Source organism: Caenorhabditis remanei, chromosome III (genome assembly GCF_010183535.1).
Source record: "Caenorhabditis remanei strain PX506 chromosome III, whole genome shotgun sequence".
NCBI classification, from domain to species: domain Eukaryota; kingdom Metazoa; phylum Nematoda; class Chromadorea; order Rhabditida; family Rhabditidae; genus Caenorhabditis; species Caenorhabditis remanei.
In genome coordinates, this window is record NC_071330.1 from 5,000,896 (window position 1) to 5,023,575 (window position 22,680).

At 38.8% G+C, this 22,680-nt stretch overlaps 3 protein-coding genes across 3 annotated transcripts; 1 reads left to right on the top strand and 2 right to left on the bottom strand.

Moving 5' to 3' along the window:
- Positions 1-7,213: 7,213 nt before the first annotated feature.
- GCK72_009142 (uncharacterized protein) lies at positions 7,214-7,755 on the bottom strand (the record flags this gene model as incomplete). The annotated part of the gene is made up of 2 exons (XM_053727236.1): positions 7,214-7,469; positions 7,535-7,755. The coding sequence occupies 2 exons, from the start codon at positions 7,753-7,755 to the stop codon at positions 7,214-7,216; spliced, it is 477 nt and encodes a 158-aa protein (XP_053586813.1).
- A 4,460-nt stretch (positions 7,756-12,215) lies between these two features.
- On the bottom strand, positions 12,216-13,058 carry GCK72_009143 (uncharacterized protein; the record flags this gene model as incomplete). The annotated part of the gene is made up of 1 exon (XM_053727237.1): positions 12,216-13,058. One exon carries the CDS (start codon positions 13,056-13,058, stop codon positions 12,216-12,218), a length of 843 nt encoding a protein of 280 aa, XP_053586814.1.
- A 1,452-nt stretch (positions 13,059-14,510) lies between these two features.
- On the top strand, positions 14,511-15,344 carry GCK72_009144 (uncharacterized protein; the record flags this gene model as incomplete). Its single annotated transcript, XM_003103126.2, has 1 exon — positions 14,511-15,344. The coding sequence occupies one exon, from the start codon at positions 14,511-14,513 to the stop codon at positions 15,342-15,344; it is 834 nt and encodes a 277-aa protein (XP_003103174.2).
- Between the last annotated feature and the right edge of the window lie 7,336 nt (positions 15,345-22,680).

The window sequence follows — 22,680 nt, forward strand, 5'->3', positions numbered from 1 at the left end:
CAAAGTTGTTCGTTTATCTCTATAGGAAATCGCCAACAGGATCCGAGAATTAAGAGAGTACAAAGATTTCCCTGAAGAATTCCGCGAATCTTTTAATAAATCATTTTATCAATCAGGCAAATGATTACAAACGCGAATATCTGTTGAAACTCGATCCTATTCCTTAAACGTTCGCAGATTAATAGCAGAGCAGCTTCAGTCATTGGCACAGTTCAGGAAACTGATAATAGATTGGAAGAGGAGAAGCAGAAGTTGAGTTTGAAGATGCAACGTCACTTTGGTAAAAAATAAAACTACTAATGTAATCCTGAATCTGGAAATCATTCTCATAAGCACTAACTAGCTACTAAGATCAATGTGGTCAAGAAACCACTTAAAGGCAGCAAGTCAGTCAAGAAGAGCTCATTACCAGCTAAAAGCTGGAAAGACCGTAAGACAGTAAGACCCGCAAGTGACCCACAAACCATAGAAATAGAAAGAAACCGGTTGTTGTACAAAACACCACTAAAACAGCCAAGCTCTCACACTGTCACAATAAAAAGGTGGTATCAGGAGTGAAGAACAACTGAGACGGGTTTCATCTATTTCGACGTGTTCTATGAATTTATTACGGGTTTTATTCAGATCAGTTCTGTTGCGAGTTAAAAGGAAAGTGAGAGGCGTTGATTGCTCAGAATTACAATAAAAACTGCGGAAAATACCAACAAAGTTCTAGCCAACTTTCAGAAAATAAAATCTTCAGTTCCAGAACTGTCCTAGTTATCAGCCCGTCCAGATCTGTCAAAGATGGATATCATAAAATTCAGACATGCTTTGAAAGATGCTATCAAAAAGAACAACGTGGCTGGAGAGAATCTTTACAGTGAGAGACTTACAAGTCGTGAATATCGCTCACAAAGAAGGTCAGTAACCGTAGAGTTGGGAAGTTTGCACAAACAATTCAGAAATATCTAAATAGGTAATGCAAACTGCTTTTCGTTCATTCAAATCAGTTTTGTTGAAAGGAAAAGGGTAGATGTTGATGTTGTGTTCGAAGCTCTGCTATATTTAACGGGTTTCCCAATGACAATGAACTAGAGTGAACATGTGAGAAAATACTGCCTACATGCGTCTCACCAAACCATCAATTGTATTGTCCAGCTCTATTCTAGTTTACATGTCCTTTGAAAACTCGAACGTCCCAAAAAACACTTAGACGTCCTTTAAAACATTTAGACATGCCTCAAAACATTTAAACGTTCCTTGATTACTGAAAAAAATCAAGACCTCGGTCTGACACCAGGAAGTAGTAATTAGCTACAAACAAAAAGCCCACAGAGCTTGCTTGGGTTTGCTCTTAAGCTTTGCATTTGGGAAGTAGCGGATTTCTTGAAACAGAAACATCCAGGACCTTGCTTAAAATTTTATAAGAAGTTTTTTTTTGGGACGTCTATACATTCACAGTTAAATTTATTCATTCTGGTTGCAACATTATCAATAAAGGGGGCAAAAGGGTAAGAAAAAGCCCCTCACGAGACCATTCAAAGGGTGGGTGGGTTGAGGTGAGAAATGCGGGGCTAATACTAGACATAATTAAGATTCGGAATTCAGCAGGGGGAGAAAATAAGAGGTTTGGGCGGTGATGGCGTTCCAAAAGAGAACGGTGTCGGAAAAAAAGTCAGAACAATTAGGTTTAATACAAACTAAATTTATGGGGCGACGGGTGGAAAAGGAAAACCGGACATACTAGTCTAGGCTTGGATAGTAAGAGGTACCGCTTAGAAATTTATACAGAAGAAAGAGCTGGGCTTTGCATTGAGAAGAGGTTAAGTTGGGCAAGGCGATCGGAATAGGAGAAATAAGTTAGATTGCAGTGCTGAAAGATTTTCATGGTGAAGAATCGGAGAGGACTTTCTAGCGATAACGATAATTTGGAAGCAGGAGGAGGTGAGTATACTAAAGAACAATATTCAATAATAGGTAAAACGTAGCATTTGAAAAGGAATATGTTGAATTGTCTAGAGGTTGATTTGAAGGATTTCAACAGCTTTAGTGCGCAGAAGAGCGAAAGCGATAGTCTTGTTGATGTGGAATTTGAATTTCAAAGATGAATCAGTGATGAGACCGAGATCCCGAACTGATTTGGAAGTTTCGATAGGTTGACCAGCAATGGAGTAGAGAAATGAAGTGTTTTTGGGTCCCAGTCGGAGAAGAGCCGTTTTAGTATGGGCAAGAGGAAGAGAGTTAGTTGAAGGCCAGTTTTCAATAAGATCTATAGCATTTTGGATCGCAACAGGGTTAGAGGAATATATTTTTATGTCATCGGCAAATGCGGTGACATGCAAGGGAAGGGATGCGTGCAAAATCAAGCAAAAAGTCATTAATATATAACGTTTTCTCTGTAAGACTCGAGCAACAAAAATTTCTCCCTATCGACATCCCTTCAAATTTTGGCTTTTCGGAAGTAGTTGGTTTAGATGTTATGGTTAAAGGAGAAACTATTCGAATTATTGTAGCCTATCACCCAAATCACATCGCTAAACTTGATAATTTAATTGCAACTCTCGAATTCTTACTTTCCTCTCAAAAGAATTGTATCATTCTTGGTGATTTCAACATGCCCCACGTCGACTGGTCTTTGCTTTCCGCTTGTGACTCACCGTGCAAACATTTTCTAACCGCCAAGTTGATTTCACCATCAATGATCAATTACTCCCAAGCACAGACAAAATTCGAGATTTAGGCTCACTTTTCTCTTCTGATAGTACTTTCTCATCTCATCTAGAAAATTCCATCCGAATAGCTAACCAAAGGGTAAATATTCTATTTAATGTCCTTAAAATACCTCGGCAGAACCCCGCATCAGGCACGCAACATTTACACGTTGAGCATCAGGCGCGCAACACTGCAGCATCAGGACTGCATCATTTACACGCGTCGGCAGCACGTGTGCCGCAACTAGGATGCGGCAGCATATCCGCAACACTGCAGCAGCAGATCCGCTGCTCTTCAGCATCACCTAGGCAACATTCAGCAAGTACGCTCCATTTTTTTTCAGTTCCGAAAACTTATGTTTTTATTCACTTTTCTCCTATTTTCCTGTTTTTCATACCAATGTTTTTTTTTCATGAAAATCGTTTTACCCGTTTATTGGAAGAAAAATACGTGTGTCTAAGAAACAAAAAATCATATTTCAGCCCTCAACTACAAAAAAGACAACATCACCGCCAGTCAAGCCAAATAGGATTTCAGGAAAAATTAAAAGGTGAGATTTTCTCAATCAGAGTTGAGCGGAATGCGGTTTTTGAAATAGCGGAAGGCGGAAAGCGGAAAGCGGAATGAACATTTTTGGGCGGAAAGCGGAAGGCGGAAGGCGGAATTTAAAAAATATCGGCGGAAAGCGGAGAGCGGAAGGCGGAAGCGAAAATTTTTTGGCGGAAGGCGGAAGGCGGAAAGCGGAATGGAAAAAAATGCCAAAAGGCGGAAGGCGGAACACAATGTCGCTTTCAAAAATACGATTTTGCCCTTATTTTGTAGAAAAAAACACTGAAATGGTTAAATTTGAGTTAAATTTTGTATTTTTGATAAACACTGATAGCTTTGCTGCAAAAAACCACAAAACTATCAGTAAATTGGAATAGGTGAACAATTTTTTCAAGCTGAGGAAAAAATCTTTAAACAGCGGAAGGCGGAAGGCGGAAAGCGGAAATAGGAAAATTTTTGGCGGAAAGCGGAAAGCGGAAGGCGGAATAAAATATTTTTCGGCGGAGAGCGGAAAACGGAAGGCGGAAAGAAAAAAGTGGCGGAAAGCGGAAGGCGGAAGGCGGAAGGCGGAATTCCGCTCAACTCTGTTCTCAATACTCTAAATATGTCTTACGTATTTTTTTCAGACATTTGAACGATAGGAAACGACGAGGATTTCAAAGCAAGCTGAATGCAACATCATCGAAAATTAATTCATAAATTGTACTGTTTTTCACATATGTATACATTTTCGTGAATTGTACTATGTTCAGATTTATACATATGTAGTTGTATTTAAGGTTTTAAATAAAATTTTAATTTAATAATGCGCTGTCTTCGGTGCAAGAAACTATAGCAAAGGAGGCAGCGGCCTAATTTTAGCAGCGCCAGAGCAGCACAGCAGCAACCTTTCCGCAACACGTACGCTACAGTACCGCAGCACAACCGCATCAGGCACGCACTCTACGCTTGCCTGCTGCTGGACTGCTGCGCGCCTGATGCGGGTTTCTGCCGAGACGGCACAATTATTTCCTCCCCTATCACAAAAGAACAAATTAGAAAATTAGAATCGTTTCAAAAATCTTTCGTTTTTCGTGTTTTCAAAAAATTTCATATCAACTACTCCTCTTATTTTGACTCACTTTTACATTGTCACTTAGAGTCGCTAGAGCGGCGCAGACTATTATTAGATCTTTCTTTCATGTATAAACTCCTTGTCTCCAAAGAAATAATTATTCCGAACATTTCTTTTGTAAAATTTTCTAATGTATCTAATTTACGTCGGCATAATTTCCATATACGCTCTCTCCTGTCAAATTCCTCTAAAATAGGTTCCCAATTTCTCATTAACAGAACTTTGCGTTGTTGGAATGCCCTCCCTTCTCACTTTTTCCCCCAACGTCCCTCATCTATTGTTTTCAAATCCCATATTGCATCATATAACTTTGACAATTTTCTGATTCTCAACAATTTTAACTTTTAATGTTTCGTATTTTTACTTCGTGTATATATTTTTATCTTGATATGTATAAGCGGCTTTTGGTCCTTCAATCAATAAATATTATTATTATTATTATTAACAGTGGTACTAGGCAAAGTTTGTTATATAAACATGTACTCTGAGTCTTCGGCAACATATATGCACAATATTGGGCCGCAGCTCCGGGTTACTGTAGTACGGTAGGTGCTCATAGGTCAAAAAATGAACTTTTTGAGAATTGATCGAGAGAAGCTGAAATTTTTAGCATATATTGTATAAGAATCTTACATATACACTACACCACAAAAGTATCGTTCCACCATCTTTTTTTTTCAAAATTCTGATATGGGTCTTTTTATCAGAAAAGGGTGTTAACATAAAAAGTGCTTTAGAATAAAATAGAAATCATGGCACTGTGTTATTTTTCACATGACGTGACCTGAAAACGAAAAGTTTTTAAAAAAATTGGTTATAGGGTAGGGGTAGGGGTAGGAATACTTGAATAACCTGTAAATAATTTTAAAATTTGGAATAAATTTCATTATTTGGTTTGATCTACATTCGAGTGTATACTCTCTGACTCGTTCGATCACCCATGTTCACCCGCAAAAAGTCGATCATCTCCGATTTGCCAATCCTTTTGATCAAAGATAGTACCAAGTGTTCTTAGCAAATTGGGGTACTTTTTGGCCAGGTCCGTCACCTGGGTACCTAGAAAAATCAAAAAATCGATATTTTTCGAAAATTTTTCCTGAAGGAGTAAGGAATGAAATCTCAACGGGAAGTTAATGTAGACACTATTTTAAGCATTTTTTGTGTTCAGAACAAAATTCCAGCTCAACACCTTCGTAGTGAAAATTTTTTTAATTTTTTTAATTTTCGGGTTTTTTTCATGAAATCGTTTTTATCTCGGCAGGGACACGAGAAGACGGGCTTTTTTATTTTAAATTCGGAATCTACATAAAATTTGTTATTGGAAACATGCTGTCCCTACTCGTATCTCTAGCCCTAAAAAAAGATTTTTTGGAAAGAAAATGAGTCAGGAGCGATCAAGTTCAACTGAATGTGACTTAAGTCGCGCTGTATTTCTCTCAAATGTGTTTTCTTTTGTTTCGAATTTATTTATTTGTTTATTTTCTTTATTATTCAACCATTTATCTCCTGTTCTTAACCATTCTCACAATAATTTTTTTCAATTTTCGCTCAAAATTTATGATTTCATTTCAATTTCTTCGAACTCAAAAATTGGATCAAAACTCTTCAGTGTTGCATTATAATATTCATCTTCAAGCGTCCAAAACACTTCGCTTTTTAAAAAGATATCCATTCGCTATCGTCGTGTTGATCTTCGATGTCGAGTGCGGCCGGTTTTTCATGTTCATTATCTCTTCGTCTTCTATGCGGGGATGGTCTTTTCCACCATCTTTTTCGACGATTTTGCGGCGTTTCCTGAGGTTGTCTTTTTTCTGATTCTCTGTAGAAGAGTTTTCCCGAACAAATTGTACTGACAATTGACTTTTCTGATCTTTCTACAGTTTCGTGAGTAGTTTTACGGATTTGGGAAAAGTAACACTTCACATCTTCTTTTACATTTGATCCTGGAGTTAAATGGTGCCCTTTTTGAGAATCACAATTAGATGAGTAGCTTGATAGCGATATCATAGTTGTTGGCTAGTCTGGCTTCGTTGCCGTTTAGTCATTTCAGTCCTGCTTCCACTTCTGTTGCAAAACACACAAACTCTCTTCACATTTCGACTTGGTAAAACCATTTTGAAACTAAACTGCCTTGGTGGCAAAACTTGGAGTTCTATAGCCAACGCACTTCCAAATAAACGTGCGGTTCAGTGGTTTTATGTAAATTTGACTTTTTTTGCTGAACTTGTTCAGAACCACAAAACCAACAACACAGTCAGCCATCAATATTCATAAACAAAAAATCAACAAAATTTGTAAAAAGAAAATAACAAAAACGAAGTATGAATACCCCAGCATAGGATAATGAATGAAAAAATATTAATACAGCAAGTACCGACTTATCTATGTCATAGAAGCAACGTTCCATAAATGCTTCTCCTTCTCGATTCTCAATTATTCTCATTTGAGAAAAAGATTGACGTTTTTATTCGATGAACCCGAACGGAGATGATGCAGCAGAATTGTAGAGCAAAAGAAGAAGGAGGACAATTATTACACTTCTATGATCAAAGAACAATGCGACGTACAAAATAGATAAGTAAAATGAGAAAATGCAGAAACAACAAAAAAACCAAAAAAATGAGAAAAGCCTATGAAAAAATGTATACTGGAGGGACTGTAGTCATTTCTGACCATTTTGGGTTTTTTTTAGTATAAGTAAATAGAACTTGTCGAAAACCCCCGTTTATTCTCAAAACCCCCGTTTATTCTCAAAACCCCCGTCTATTCTCAAAACCCCCCGTCTATTCTTAAAACCCCCGTCTATTCTTAAAACCCCCGTTAAATCATAAAGAGCCGGAAGTTGTTCGTCCCAATTCAAAAAATAGTGATTCTACCCGAATTCTCACTCACCAAATCTCCATATCCTGCTGAAAACTCCTCTCCCATTTCAATGAGTTTCTTATAATTTTGAATCGACCTCGCGTGTTCCGCCTCGGTTTCTTGCTCCTTGGCAGTCAACGGTCTTCTTTTTGCGATCTCCTCGAATTCATTGAATTCCGTGAATGTTTTCCACCAGAACAGGTAGATCATCACTGCAGAGATCTGATGGGCGTAAACGTCGGTTGGGGATCTAGAATAATCAAATAAGTAATGCATGGACAACCGGACATCCGACACAACCTCAGAAATATTTACCTCAAGGGAAAATCCTTCCAGTGTACCTTATAGGTCTGTTCTTTGCCGTCTTCCCCTCCCAAGAAGAAATTGGAAATATTTGCAGCTTCAGGCTCAAAGCTGATACGTTTCTTCGGCTTAGTCGAACTGGTGGTTGGATCGCTTGTCTCCTCAATCTCTTCCTTCTTATTTGGTCGTCTCGTCAGCATAAATTTGCGACCTCTTCTCTTGACTTTTGGCATAGTGATGGGGGACAATGGGGAAGGAAAGGTGGACGGTACTGGAAAAATATTTGGTAAGAAGTACAAGGACTAGCCAAAAAATATAAAAGTGCAAGTGAACTTTGGCTACTAAAAACCAGATTTGAAACGAGCCGGGCTGAAATCAGTATTTTTCCGGCCCGGAAGTTCAGAACTGAAAAAATTATTTTTTGGAAAAAAAATTCTTAAGACCAATTTTTTGTAGGTTTCAAAAGCTTTGAGGGATGTACTTGAGGGAAAATATGGATAATTCTCAGAAAAAAAATAGTAGTGAAAAAAGTTCTTAAATTCAAATCCGGGCGGATTCGAAATTTGGCAAGTCTACTAAGAGCAGTTGATTATCGGTGGCACTACAACCTATAATTAGCGTAACATTGAGAACGAGAGAGTATCAGCGAGAGAGACCCAGAGTTTTAGGGTATTTTCAACTCTGAAAGGTTTTTCAGATTATAATATATCACATTTACTTTAATTCCGTTATCCACAAAATCTTTGTAATTGAGAAAACTTTCCAGTCCTATTGAAATGGACACATTTTCTGAAACATCTAAGATTTTCTAAGTATATTTTTTGTTTGTTCATCAATAAAAGCAATAAAACTAGTGAAAAACTCGGGAAAATTGAATATCAGCCTAAAAATGTATAGTTTGTAGCTAAACATTGATTGTTTTTGAATGCGTTTCTGTATATTGTAACTCATACCTTGTTTTTTTTTCCATAAAATTATTGTAAACTTTGAAATAGTTGTGAGAAATGAAGTCAACCTAGTGAAAACGAAAACCTTGAGGCAAACTTCTGAAATTTAAACTACAGTTGTTAACTCCTTTATATATTCGTTTTATATATATATCGCGCTCTACTGAAACCAAAGAAAATTGTGTGCGAAATTAAGAGACTCAGAAAATAAAAAACATTTCTCAACACGATTTCGGTGGAGCGCAGTTGTAAAAACTGTGCTGAGCTAGTATGATATTAGTTGAAAATATTGTAGAAAGATCTTTCTGATCAATATAAGAAGTTACAGACTATCCAGGACCGCGCGAACGCAGCCCCGTTACGCAAAAATTGAGCTGTTGGCGAATCTTAACTCGAGATTTCCACACAGGTCAGCCCGCCCCAAAGTGCAATGGGTAGGCCTCACCATGGGGATTCCGTCTTGATGATCACGGAATATCCCCAGCCAGGTGAGTTTATGAATCGCCGAGATGTGAGAGTAGTGGTGGGTTGTGTTCCGACATTACGCGGGTTCCGCCATCTGCTATGTTTTGCATGCAGGAGGCGGAGTCAACGCGAATGCCATTTCTTTGCGTCTCTTAAAGGGGGTCTGCGCTATTCGAATTCAAATTTTTTACATGAATCGACGCAGATTTTAAGGGCGGACAATGAAATTATCGTAATGGTAGGTCCCGAAATTTGATTCAAGAAAGTTATGAGCTGTCAAAGTTGTCAAATCGCACTTCCATGGTACACTTTTTCAGTGAATTTTTATTAGGAATGTATATTACTTTCACGTGCACCATGGGAAAATTCAATAAAACCTCATAACTTTATTGAATCAAATTTCAGGGTCTACCTTCAAAAGAATTTGATTGTCAGTCCTTGAATCTGCGTCAAATAGCATGTCCCCCTTTAATTTCCCACGCTATTTTTTTCCATTTCGGTAGAACGAGGCTGTAAAAACTGAATTGTCCTGATGAAAACGGTGGAAATCTATGCCGACTCAAAAAATCTGGGTCTCTTCTCGAAACTATCTCGTTTTCGGTAGGGCGTAGTTGTATGAACGGCTCCGGCTAAATGAGTTGTCCACATATGAGTAAGCCGTTAATCCTTATTAGTAGGCAACATATTGGAAGGAAGAGAGAAGAAGAAGTAAAGGACATGAAACATTCGAGAACATCTGCTGACTCATAAGGGGCCGCGTCGCTTATGATACGCGACGCGTCTGGAGGAATTTAGAGTTGAAATAAAACGGAACAATTTCGTCGATTGTTTAGTATTCTGTTGATATTGGATCTCGTTGGAACTCGAATTGATTATTGTGAAAAAACGAAGTTTCGACAAGGATTTTCAGAAATTTTTTACGAGATGAAACGCAAGTGCGGCAGGGAGTTGTGGGCGGAGCTTAAACTGCAAGCGGATGAAGTTCCAACTGATTTTTTACGAGCAACATTGAATTTTAAGATAAAACCGTTATTTAGTTTATAAAACATGAGAAATATGCAAATATACAATTAAAAACGTCGAAAACATATTTAAGATCGCGATTTTTTTTTTGAAAATCGTTGTCGAAACTTGATTTTTTCGCAATAAACACTTATTTTCAAAAACTAAAATCTGACAACTAGTCAGAAAATAACCTATGTAATATTCGAAAAGTTTCATGGAAGTCTAGGTATCCTATAATTAAATTCCATTGAAAAAGTTTATTTTGAAATTCCAAGACTATGACTACCCAGAGTTTAATAAGGATGATGTATGCGAGATATAAAGAAGGAATGTTTTACGCATGTCATAAAACTCTCTTCTAATTTCTCTTAACGTTTTGGGGGCGTCTGGTGACCTCTCCCCCCATCTGACCCGACAGAGGGGTGACGATATGATATAGACCGTGCACAAAAGTGAGAAAGAGAGAAAGTAAGCAGGTGCAACAGAGTTGTTGCAATAGCCATGTGTGTCTGGTGACCACTCGTTATGAACAGCGAGGTCACAAGTAAGTACACTAATCCTTATGACGCAACAGACTTTCAAAGGAGAAGAGAACTGAGAAATGGATAGAGAACATTCAAAAACATTCTACTAATTATTATGTTGGAGAACCAGTAGGAGTTTTTAAATGCATTTTTCATTCGTTTTTCAGATTATTTAAAAACGATGCGCACAACGATTGAAAAATTGGAAAATCGACTGGAAAGAATATTTCTATTTAGTTTTTGGTTTAACTATGTGCCAGTTTAATAAAGTTTGACAAGGCAAAAAATATACTTTCTTCTTGTCTTACAAAACTGTCTAACTTTATTTTTCAACTCAGAACTTTTTTATTCAAATATTTTTTTTCTCAACTTCTTCTCTAAATTGTGCACATTTTGAACCCTAAATCACTTCTCAAGGTTAAAAAATCAAAAAATTACAGTTTTTTTCAAAAATCCGAATTTCAATAAAACTACTGTACACAGTCTCCCAAACCCCGAAAAACAACTGCAAGCGAAAGTTCTCAGCGGAGCGCAAAGGCCGCGCGCTACAGTAGTCCGAATTAATTTTTTATTAATTTTTCAACTGAAAATTTTGATTTTTTCAAAATTACGAACAATAAAGGGAATAAAAAGTGAAAATTGTCCATTACAAAAAACGAGAAAGGCAAAAGCAACATTTCGGAAAAAAGAAAACTATTTTTGGAGCAAAAATAAAGGCGCTGATACAGATCAAAGTTTTGGCCTGAAAAATCAGTTTTTTCACTATTTCTCGAAACTTATTCAACAAAAAAGTGACCCTTCCATCAGAAATGAAGATCTTTTTATTGCGGATTTTTTGAGCTATAATTGAGATGGAAACGTCAAGAAATAGAGAGCTGGATACAGTTTGAAGCCGAGAATTCGGCAAAAAATTTTCAGTTGAAAATGGTGTTTTCTTAGAAATATTGTTAAATGCAAGACTCAAAAGACATGATATCATGGTTTTTTGAAAAAGAATTGTTTTTTATTGATATATTCATCACATTAACCTTTATTGAAGTGACTTTTCCACCTTTAGCTTTACGCTAAAAATTTAAAAAATTCACTTTTAGACCTGCAAATTTCTCAAATTTTTCGTTTCGTGAGGGGAGATCGAAAATTTCCTTGCAGTTCTTACTCGGACTTTGGGAGACCGTGCTGTAACTAATTCAGTTGTCAAGTTTTCTGAAACTTAGATATTCAGAATTGACATGTTGAGACGCGTCGAATGAGTATAATCTTGACGCATTTTTCGGTTCACCTGCTGGAATTTCGTGTCGGGGTCCTAAAAAAGTGGGCGGAGTCAGGCTATTCCGAATACAGCCATGATTATACTCATTCGAACCGTCTCGAAGCGCTGATTCCAAATAAACAAATTTCATAGAGCTTCGATTTGATCTGAGTTGTGATTTTTTGAAGATTTTCGAAATGTTTCGAAAAATTGTAACTTTGTGATTTTTTAAATTTCTTTCTTATTTAGTTTGTAACCTGTTTCGCTATGTGTTGTTCAGATGGAAAAAGAGGAAAGACATCTGGACAAACTGGGCTGAAAATCGACGTACCTATTCCTTTGAAAATTTCTTCAAAATCTGTAACTGAGACCGTGGGAAAACGTGGTGTCGTTTAGATTGACATACTGCAATTCTAGATTTGAGAAGACGGTGACAAACGTTTTTTGAAGAATAATTATTTATTAGATATGAATCACATTGATTAAAACAAATACAGAAATAATTATGACAATTGATATTTGGAATGGCGTGCCTTCTTTGCCTTTGGCTCCTCCTCCCAGAATCCGAGTTGCTTTGCTTTGAGTGCTTCTTGCTTCCTCTTGAGACGAGCCTCTTCCAGAGAATTCATCACTTTCGATACTCCAATGGCTCCTTCCTTCTTCTTCTCTTCAGCAATCTTCTTGTTTTCGATAAACTTCTGCAAGCGTTTCTCTTCATCCAACTTCTTATCGATCGATGGTCTTCTGGACACTTCTGGATTCTGGACACTTGATGGCTTCTGATAGGCCACTGGCACTTCTTCTTTCTTCTTTGGAACGAACTTGGTTGGAAGAGTTCTTTTCGATGAGATGACGAGTTCAGGGAGTGGTCTCTTCGATGGAACGGTTGGTTTAGAAGACTTCGTAGAAACTGAGACAGTCGGCTGATTTACAGATGGCTTGGGTGGAATGGGAATGTCTTTCGAAGTTGGGATCTTCTCGACGACAGAAGGCTTATTGACGGTTACTGTAGGCAGTGCAGAAGTGGGTGGTTTGTTGGTAGAAGACGTCGCAACGACTGCAGATGACTTGAATAAAGATGATGACGTGGCAGGTTGTGTTCCAGATCTCTCCTCTTGTTCCTTCATCTCCAATGCTTCAATCTTCTTGATAATTCTTCTGGCCATAAAATCGCAGGATCCGTTTAGATAGTATCTACAGAATCGTTTGATTTCGTACGTTCTGTACATTTCCAGTGTATAATCGTTCTTGATCAATTCTTCCAGAGAATCTCTTGACTCCCAATTCGACAGCAGATTGAATCCATGAAGTGCGATTTGCTCGATTGGCTCGGATGGGACGAACATTGTCGATTGTTGATGGTAACTGTGAGAGATGATTCTGGAAAAATGGAACATAGATAATGGAAGTGAAGTTGGAAGAGAGTATGAGAGGAAACGGGGAACCGAGAATAGGAACAGGGAAAGTTCAATAAGAATCAGGGAAAAGGAGGGTGACCAGCCATACAGTAGGCAGTCTGAGATGAAAAATGAGATGGGAGATTTCTATGGCTTACGTCGAGTAAAAACATATCTGCGTACTCTGCGTATTGGCTCCTGGGAAGAGCGCGCACCACTTTTCGGTCAAAAACCTGTCTCCTAGAATTTTCCCAGGAGCCAAAACGCAGTACCTATGACCCTAAAAAGTAGTGCGCGCACTTCCCAGGAGTCAAGAATTGCTTTACACATCCGATTGACCCAGAACAACAAAAATGTGAGGACGAGAACCAGATAATTCTAGATAATAAATAATTATATAGTTGATATGATTTACAACCGCGGCTGTGATGACGGCATACCTTGTATGCTTTGAGAAAATACAAAATCAAGATTTGATGGTTGAAACTCAGAAGGGAAATTTTTTGAAAAATATTTAAAAACATTGTGTACACTATTTGAATAGAGAACTGAACCCTTTGATTCAATTTTTTCACAAAATCAACTGAATACTCCATTTTTCCGGGCTCAATATTACATGGCCAAAAATAGACTTTAGATTGATGCGCTTGTAAGAAAAGTGACAAAAATCGGGGGAAATTTGGGTGGTTCACCAGACGTTCGAAAATTCATTTTATTTAACATAGTATTTTCTTTACTTTTAAAACTGTTTATCTAAATCCCTATTTACTTTGGTATCCAGAATTCACCTGCAATATATATTCTTCCCTTGAGCATAATGTGTGACACAATGAAGTTTTTATTTACGGTTACCCAAAAAGGTCAAAAGATAACCATCCTGTTTTCCAGAGACAACTAGTGTGACTGTTTTCTCACAGTGTCGGTTGTAAATCATAACAATCAGATAATTGTTAATTAGAATCTGCACATCAAGATGGGTCTCATCGTCACATTTTTGTTATTCTGGGTCAATCGGATGTGTAAAGCAATTCTTGACTCCTGGGAAGAGCGCGCACTACTTTTTAGGGTCATAGGTACTGCGTTTTGGCTCCTGGGAAAATTCTAGGAGCGCGGACAGGTTTTTGACCGAAAAGTGGTGCGCGCTCTTCCCAGGAGCCAATACGCAGAGTACGCAGATATGTTTTTACTTGACGTAAGCCATAGAAATCTCCCATCTCATTTTTCATCTCAGACTGCCTACTGTATGGCTGGTCCCCCTCCTTTTCCCTGATTCTTATTGAACTTTCCCTGTTCCTATTCTCGGTTCCCCGTTTCCTCTCATACTCTCTTCCAACTTCACTACCATTATCTCTATTCCATTTTTCCAGAATCATCTCTCACAGTTACCATCAACAATCGACAATGTTCGTCCCATCCGAGCCAATCGAGCAAATCGCACTTCACGGATTCAATCTGCTGTCGAATTGGGAGTCAAGAGATTCTCTCGAAGAATTGATCAAGAACGATTATACACTGGAAATGTACAGAACGTACGAAATCAAACGATTCTGTAGATACTATCTAAATGGAACTTGCGATTTTATGGCCAGAAGAATTATCAAGAAGATTGAGGCATTGGAGATGAAGGAACAAGAGGAGAGATCTGGAACACAACCTGCCATGTCATCATCTTCATTCAAGTCATCTGAAGTCGTTGCGACGTCTTCTACCAACAAACCATCCACTTCTGCACTGCCTACAGTAACCGTCAATAAACCTTCTGTCGTTGAGATGAAACCGACTTCAAAAGACATTCCAACTCCACCCAAATCATCTGTTAATCAGCCGAATGTGTCTTCTGTTGTGAAGTCTTCTAAACCAACCGTACCATCGAAGAGACCACTCCCTGAACTCGTCATCTCATCGAAAAGAACCCTTCCAACCAAGTTCGTTCCAAAGAAGAAAGAAGAAGTGCCAGTGGCCTATCAGAAGCCATCAAGTGTCCAGAATCCAGAAGTGTCCAGAAGACCATCGATTGATAAGAAGTTGGATGAAGAGAAACGCTTGCAGAAGTTTATCGAAAACAAGAAGATTGCTGAAGAGAAGAAGAAGGAAGGAGCCATTGGAGTATCGAAAGTGATGAATTCTCTGGAAGAGGCTCGTCTCAAGAGGAAGCAAGAAGCACTCAAAGCAAAACAACTCGGATTCTGGGAGGAGGAGCCAAAGGCGAAGAAGGCGCGCCATTCCAAATATTAATTGTCATAATTATTTCTGTATTTGTTTTAATCAATTCATTCATCATATCTAATAAATAATAATTTTTCAAAAAACGTTTGTCACCGTCAAAGCTACAAATTTTCGAAACATTTCGAAAATCTTCAAAGACGCATAACTCAGATCAGATTGAAACTCTATACAATTTTTATATTCGGAATCAGCGCTTCGAGACGGTTCGAATGAGTATAACCATGGCTGTATTCTGAATATTTCTGACTCCGCCCACTTTTTAAGACCCCGACACGAAATTCCAGCATGTGAACAGAAATACGTCAAGATTATACTCATTCGACGCGTCTCAACATGCCAATTCAGAATATCTAAGTTTCAGAAAACTTGACTCAAAACTGAATTAGTTACAGTAGTTTTAGTGAAACTCGGATTTTCGAAAAGTTTCGAAAATCTGTAACTTTTGATTTTTTAACCTTGAGAAGTGATTTAGTGTTTAAAATGAAGAAATTTAAGGGAAGAAGTTGATAAAATGATTATTTGAATAAAAAATGAAAGATCTGAGTTGAAAAATAAAGTTAGACAGTTACAGGATTTACAGAAAAAAAAACTGACACATAGTAAAATGACTAACCGTTTATTAATGATAAATTCACAAAAAAAACACACAAAAACAGACTAGAAAAAGTTCAAGAAATCATCGAAAAAGTGAATAAACCCGTAGCAAAAAAACGAATCTGTTGAAAATAGTAATTATAAATATGCCATATTAATATGTCCATCCCGTTGGTAAGGCTTAACGGGCGGTTGGTATCTCCGAGATGCCGAAGACGTGTAGATATGACTCATGTCATCGGTCGACGTGGATTTCTGAAATGATCTGTTTTTCGTCCAGAAAATGTGTTTTTCAATTTCTGGAACTTCTGTCTGTCCCAATATATGTTTGTCCGGATGTCCCAGTTCCCCAATTACGAGAAATCAATCAATTAAATGCCGGTTTCATCTAATTTCAAGCTGTCGGTCTGTATGTCGGCGCGTCCGGATGTCCGGATTTCCATAAAGCTTTGTTCTATGCATTGACCGATTCTCAAGAGTTCTGTCTGTCTGTATATCGGAAAATCCGGATGTCCAAATTGAAGAAAACCAAAATTTCCAAAAAAAGCCAATTTCCAAAATTTTTCTCGAAAAAGTTGAACTTTTTTCAATTTCCGGGTGTCTGTCTGTGTGTCTGTCAGAATTTCCGGATGTCCTGATCTTCAAATTTCCGAAAATATCTTTTTTTTAAAATTTCTTTGATGAAACTGAATGTCTGTTTGTCCGGATGTCCAGAATATCGGTTTTTTTTCAATTTCTGTCTGTCACAATATCTACTTGTCAGGATGTCCCAGTTCTCCAATTTCCAGAATCTGTCTGTCTGTTTGTCTGTTTGTTCGGATGTCCACTCACCATTTGTGTCCCTGCGACATCATAAGTGTCATCATCCGGTGACCTCACCATACTCCTATTCACGTGTCCTCCGATTCTACGTGGCACTGCGAAAGCATTGATTTCTGTTGCCTTTTTCCAACCGGTACTCCGTTCTGTCTCCCGTTCTCCAGATGACTTCTGACGCCAACGTCTTCTGATGGCAAGGAGACACACGGATAAGGCTATGAGACTGATTATCGCCAGAATAGTCAGCAGGATTACTGTAGTTGTGTTGGAGAAATTAGGCAGGAAACTGAACGAAGATTCTGGAGAATCGAATTGACACTTGGAGGATATCGGTGTGGAAGAGGTGAAGTTGACGTTGAAAAGTTTGTTGTTTGACATAATCGGATGGACGAACTGATTCTGAGCCAGAAGACGTCGGAAACAGAATTCAGATGACGTCACTAGTTGAATACTTTTCGAGGTGAATAGCATAGGTAGAGCCACTCGAGATTTCACTTCCTTGCCACGCCCATCTACTTGAATTGAAATCCGACGTCCATCGTCACTCATCTGAAGTAGAAGACGGTGCCAACGACCGTCGTTGACACGTTTCTCGATTTGCGTCTGGATAGGACGGGTGAATTCGTCGGAGATCGAGAAGGTGATCGAGCCGGAGATGAGCTGCAAAAATTGGAATAGTGATTTAGAAAAAAGAGAACGGAAAAATAATTTGGATCAAACTATTAGCTCGGTATTATTTTTAAAACTGCGCTCCACCGAAATCCCCTTGAAAAATGTCTCTTCTTCTCTGAATCTCTTAATTTCGTACACAATTTTCTTTGGTTTCGGTAGAGCGCGGTTGTAAGAAGCGTACCATGCTGATATATCGTCAAAATACATGAAGTGATACTTGGTGTTATCAGACTTTAAATTTTTATTAGAATTTTAGGCTCCGCCCCGAAAACAGGTCTCCGGACTCCAATTGGAAGAAAAGTTCGGTTTTGAGAAGCGAGTCTAAAAAATGAAAAACTGAATAAAAATTCAAAAGCTGCAAACAAAATTCTGATTCGTGGCAGTTCCCCGTCAGGGCTATGCAGAATTTTTTCGGATTTCTCAAACAAAAATTTCAGCTCGGTTTTCGAAAAAACCGTTCGAAAAATTTTAGACATGTTTGCTGAAATTTTCAAAAATGAAGTAACAAAAATAGTGATTTTTCGATTTTTTCTCAATTTTTTTCTAATTTTGCACTGAAAACACAGGTTTCTGGGGGTTTGTCCTTGAAATACTTATTTTTTTCTATTTTCGTGTGTCTGTCTGTCTGTGTGTCAGTTTGTCCAGATGTCTGTCTGTCTATCTGTCACAATGTCCGGATGTCCTTAGAGGTCTGTCGGTGTTCCTATTTGTCCGGATATCCTGATGTTCAAAAAAATTAGTTAAAAAAAAATTCTTTGAGAAAGTCTCCGATACTTCTGTCTGTCCATATGTCAGTTTGTCCGGAAGTCCTTCTCACTGTAGCTTTCTTAAAAATTCAAGTTTTTTGAATCCGAAAAACTTTTTTTTCGAATTTTTCGGTTTTTCGGACAAAAATGTTCGAAAAAAAAAAGCTTTTCGACCCTAAAATTGTCCATCACCTCAATCAAAGCCATCTGCTTCCCGAAATTCACTCTCAACACGTCTCCCTTCATCTGAATCGTTCGGAAGTCGAATTCCATCTTCTGCACATCTTCACTACAGTTTCCACACTTCAATTGATCTTCTGACGTCAATCTTTTCATTGAAATCTCCAGAATTCCTCCAGAAGACGTCGAGAACACTTCAGAAGCCTTGTCACAGCTATAGAGACTTTCAAATGCTGATTTTCCAGAAGTGCAACGGCAAACCGGCAGCGTGCCGTTTTCAAGAACACACCGCCCATCTGTGCCACAATCCACGTCATCACAGGAGTGACGGGTGACGTCATCTTTTTGGATTTTTTGGAAAATACGTTGCTCTTCTTGAGGTTCCTGACACGCTCCTTGATGGCAGACACATTTTCCGATTAGTGACGTCATTGGTAGATCAAAAACTGTTGAGGCACTTCTGAAGACAAGTCTTCTTCCAGAATATTCTTCTAATCTAGATTGACACGTGGCGCCCTCCTGAATACACGTCACACCATCACAGACATCTCGTTTGAAACCAAGAAACTCCACGTATCTCGGCTGATACTTTTTGAAGAACGACGTCAACGTCTTCTGAGCTTCAGAAGCCTCTACGACGACACCATTTCGATCGACTAGAGAAAAGATGACGTGGTATTTGACGTCTTCTGAAATCTGCCACGTGGCGAGACAGTGGATACGCATGTCGTTGTATGTGGTGCGAAGGTCGGTGATGAGATGAGCAATTCCGGATTTTTGAGAAATGAGTTCAAGCGTCACTGCGTTTTTTTCAAGGTTAGTGACGTCATCTGATGATTCTTTGATGACGTGGAGATTCTGGGATTCAGAAGTTGCGATTGTTTGGTTGACGACTTCTTTTATAGTGATGTTTCCAATCTTTAGAGCTCCCTGAGTGTTGACGACGTGATAATAGACGTCTGCGGATTCTGAATCCCCCGTGACGTCATCTATCAGAATCCTCACAACTTCTGGCTCCGCGCCAAGTTCATAAATTTGACTTCCTGTCAACTTTCCACGACTTCTAACCGCTCCAGAAGTCATCACTTCAAAATTCGCACTTCCTGGTATACGGTACCCACTTGGCAACTGGATTACTGTAGTCGGGGTACAGTAGTTTTTGGTAGGAGCGAAGATTACTGTAGGCAGATGCTTCTCAACGATTTTCGAAGTGTCTAGGGGTACTGTAACAGTGACGTGGCATTCGGAACGGATGGTTTTGTCGGGAAGGGTCTTGAGGAAAAGGGAGAATTGGTAGGTGCCAGGAGGAAGAGGTTTCAATGTGATAAGGGTAGATCCGTTGGTGTGGAAGAGAGGATTCTGAAAAAATAACGAATTAAGTATTGATGGCCTAGAAATCCAAATTGTGGAAAACTAGTCCCCCAAGATTTTCAACGAAAAACGACCCGAAACGATTGAAAACGAACAAACTACAGACTGAAAAACTGTTAAAAATTTGAGGACGAGTTTTCCAGTTTTTGGGATCCTAGGCCACCAGGGACTAGTTTCCCAAATCAGGATTTCTAGGCCGTCACCTCAAAATTGATCAAAATTTGAATTATAACTGAGATTTTGAGCAAAAATCCAGTTTTTGGGGAGAAAACCTCAAATTGTATCTGGTTTTTGTCACGGACGAGTTTTCCAATATCTGGATTCAAGTGTGATGGCCTAGAAATCAAAACTTCGAAAAACTAGTCCCTCGGGTGAAACCAAGTTTTATCGCTTGAAAACGTTATATGGTAGGTGGCCTAGAAACCCTAAAATCTGGAAAACTAGTCCTTTAACTTTTTGATTTTAGAAATTCGATGGTGGCCTAGGTTTTTAGGATTTCTAGGCCAATCTTGAAAAAGTAGTCCCTCAGGTGAAAAAATCGGTTAAACTTAACTTTTCCGTGAAAAATAATTGGTGGCCTAGAAACCGATTTTTTGGAAAACTAGTCCCTCCAACTTTATCGTTCAAAAGTAGACTTTTTGAGGTCCAAAAACCGGGGGACTAGTTTTCCAAATTCCAGTTTTCTAGGTCATTTCAAAAAAACTCACTTTCTCCTCAATCTCCATTCCACACGTCTTCATAATTTCAGAATTCCATCCGAAATTGTGAATCACTGATTTTTCCAAGAATGATTCAGATGATCTTTCGAAAAAATACAGGGTTTGAGGGAATACTGGGCATGGAGACGTCTCTTTTTCAGTGTGGATTGTCAAGGTGCTTCTGAAAAAACAATGTTTTTGTTGAAAATGTTTAAAAATTAGAAAAATTACGTCATCTGAAAAAAAACTCACCTTCTGAAGTTCTCATCGAAAATTTCAATATGCTGTGGAGTGATCAAGGATTCAGAAGACGTCAAAATCAGATTCCCTCTCGTCAAATTCAAGAATCCATAATTCTCCATCGATATCGGCGTATCCTTCAGAATCCACAGAATCGTGCCGTCGGGGGATTCAGAAGGCAGCTTGACGTCTAAATTCCTTGGAAGCGTTTTCTGAATCCGTGGCTTCTGAATCCTCTTGACAACGTCATCTTGGATTGTCATCTGAATCCTGACGTCGATAGTTTTCCGATTCTGAATCGGCCAGATGCCGTCGTGGCATGTCACTTTAAAGGGGGAAGTTGGCGGGGCGAAGATTCTCAGAGTTCCATTTTTAGAAACTAGAATTTTGGGATTCTGAAGATTCTCCAGACTTTCAAAAACGACGCATCCAGGAATCTGAAGTTGTTGGCGGCTCCAAGATTCAGATTCAGATTCAGAAGACGTCACATTCAGAATCACAGTTTCCTCAATGGACACAGATTCAGAATCCCCCTTGACGACTACATATGACGTCATCGTATTCTTCTCCAACTCCAGAATCCAGAATCTTTCTTCTTTTTTCTGAATCTTCTTCTTCAAAACCAATTTTCCATCTCGGGTTACTGTAGCGATGCCACGTGGGAACACTTGTGCTCCAGATGATATTCCTTCTCCGATGACGTCTTCTGGATTTGCGGATTCTCTGATTCTCTGCGTCTTCTGAATCCCAAACGCCTTCTGCTCTGCCACGTAGACTTTCACAGAATTCTGAAGTCGTGGAACCCCGTGATCCGACGCAATCACTTCCAGAACGACAAGAGCTTCAGGAAGTGGGCGGAGTTTTGTGAGAATTCCAGAATCCGGGTGGATTCTGAAGTAGGGAGACGTCACCGAGTATCTGATCTTTCCATTTTGATTAGAATCCAGATCGGTGGCATGGATTTGACCAATTTCGGGAGAGGTCTGGAAAAAGTGAAATTGGAAAAAAGGGAGGGAAATTAACACAAGTTCGAGAGCGTGCCACGGTGCCTTAAAACAGTTTTTTTGTAAAAAATTTATTATGGTTGTGTAGATCAAATCTAGACGTATATTTTTGTAGTTGAAAACTTTTTGATAGCTATTCTAGCTTTCGAGATATACCCCTTTGAAGATAGGTATCTATCACCCGGTGAGATGGTGAGAGAGCACAGAGAAGCTAGAGTGTCTCGCTTCCCTGGGTCTCCTCTTTTTAGCTTTGAATCGTTATAACTGATTGTGAGATGATCAAGACAGATAGATTTATCAAATATGAAACTGAAACAGAGGAGAGACGCGGGTGATGGATCTTTAAAGGTACATATCTTCAAAACTAGAAGAGCTATCAAAAAGTTGTTAACTACAAAAATATAGATCTGGATTTGATCTACAAAACCATCACAATTTTGGTAACATTTGAACACACTGTGACATCATGAAAACGCTTAAAACATTGGCGAAATTTGGAAAATAAAACATTTTTTCTTTTACTTTTTCTGAAAAATCCTCACCTCATTCGCCACAAAAAAGTATTCCGACTTCTCGAATACTGGCACATTGTCATTCACATCCTTCACATTCACAAATAGACTCGTCTCGATAAGCCACGCCCCATCGGTCAGGCGGACCTTGATACGGTAGCTGGATTTCTGAAAAAAAGAAGATAGATTTGGGTAAGTTTTACTTGAAATTTGACGGATGAAAATGGATTTTGGGTAATTGTGAGGGACTAGTTTCCCAATATCTGGATTCCTAGGCCACCTCCTACTTACCTTCTCAAAATCCAGCGTATCATTCACAAAGACGATTCCTGTCTGCTCCTCGACCCGGAACGGAATCTCCTCTCCTCCAGAATCCAACTCGAATCGATGACTCGATTTCTCATCAGAATCTGACGCGGACAACTGAATAATCTGCTCTCCAACCGCGACGTCTTCTGGAATCTCCACGTGGAATATTCTGGAGAACCTGGGAGCATTATCATCCTCAT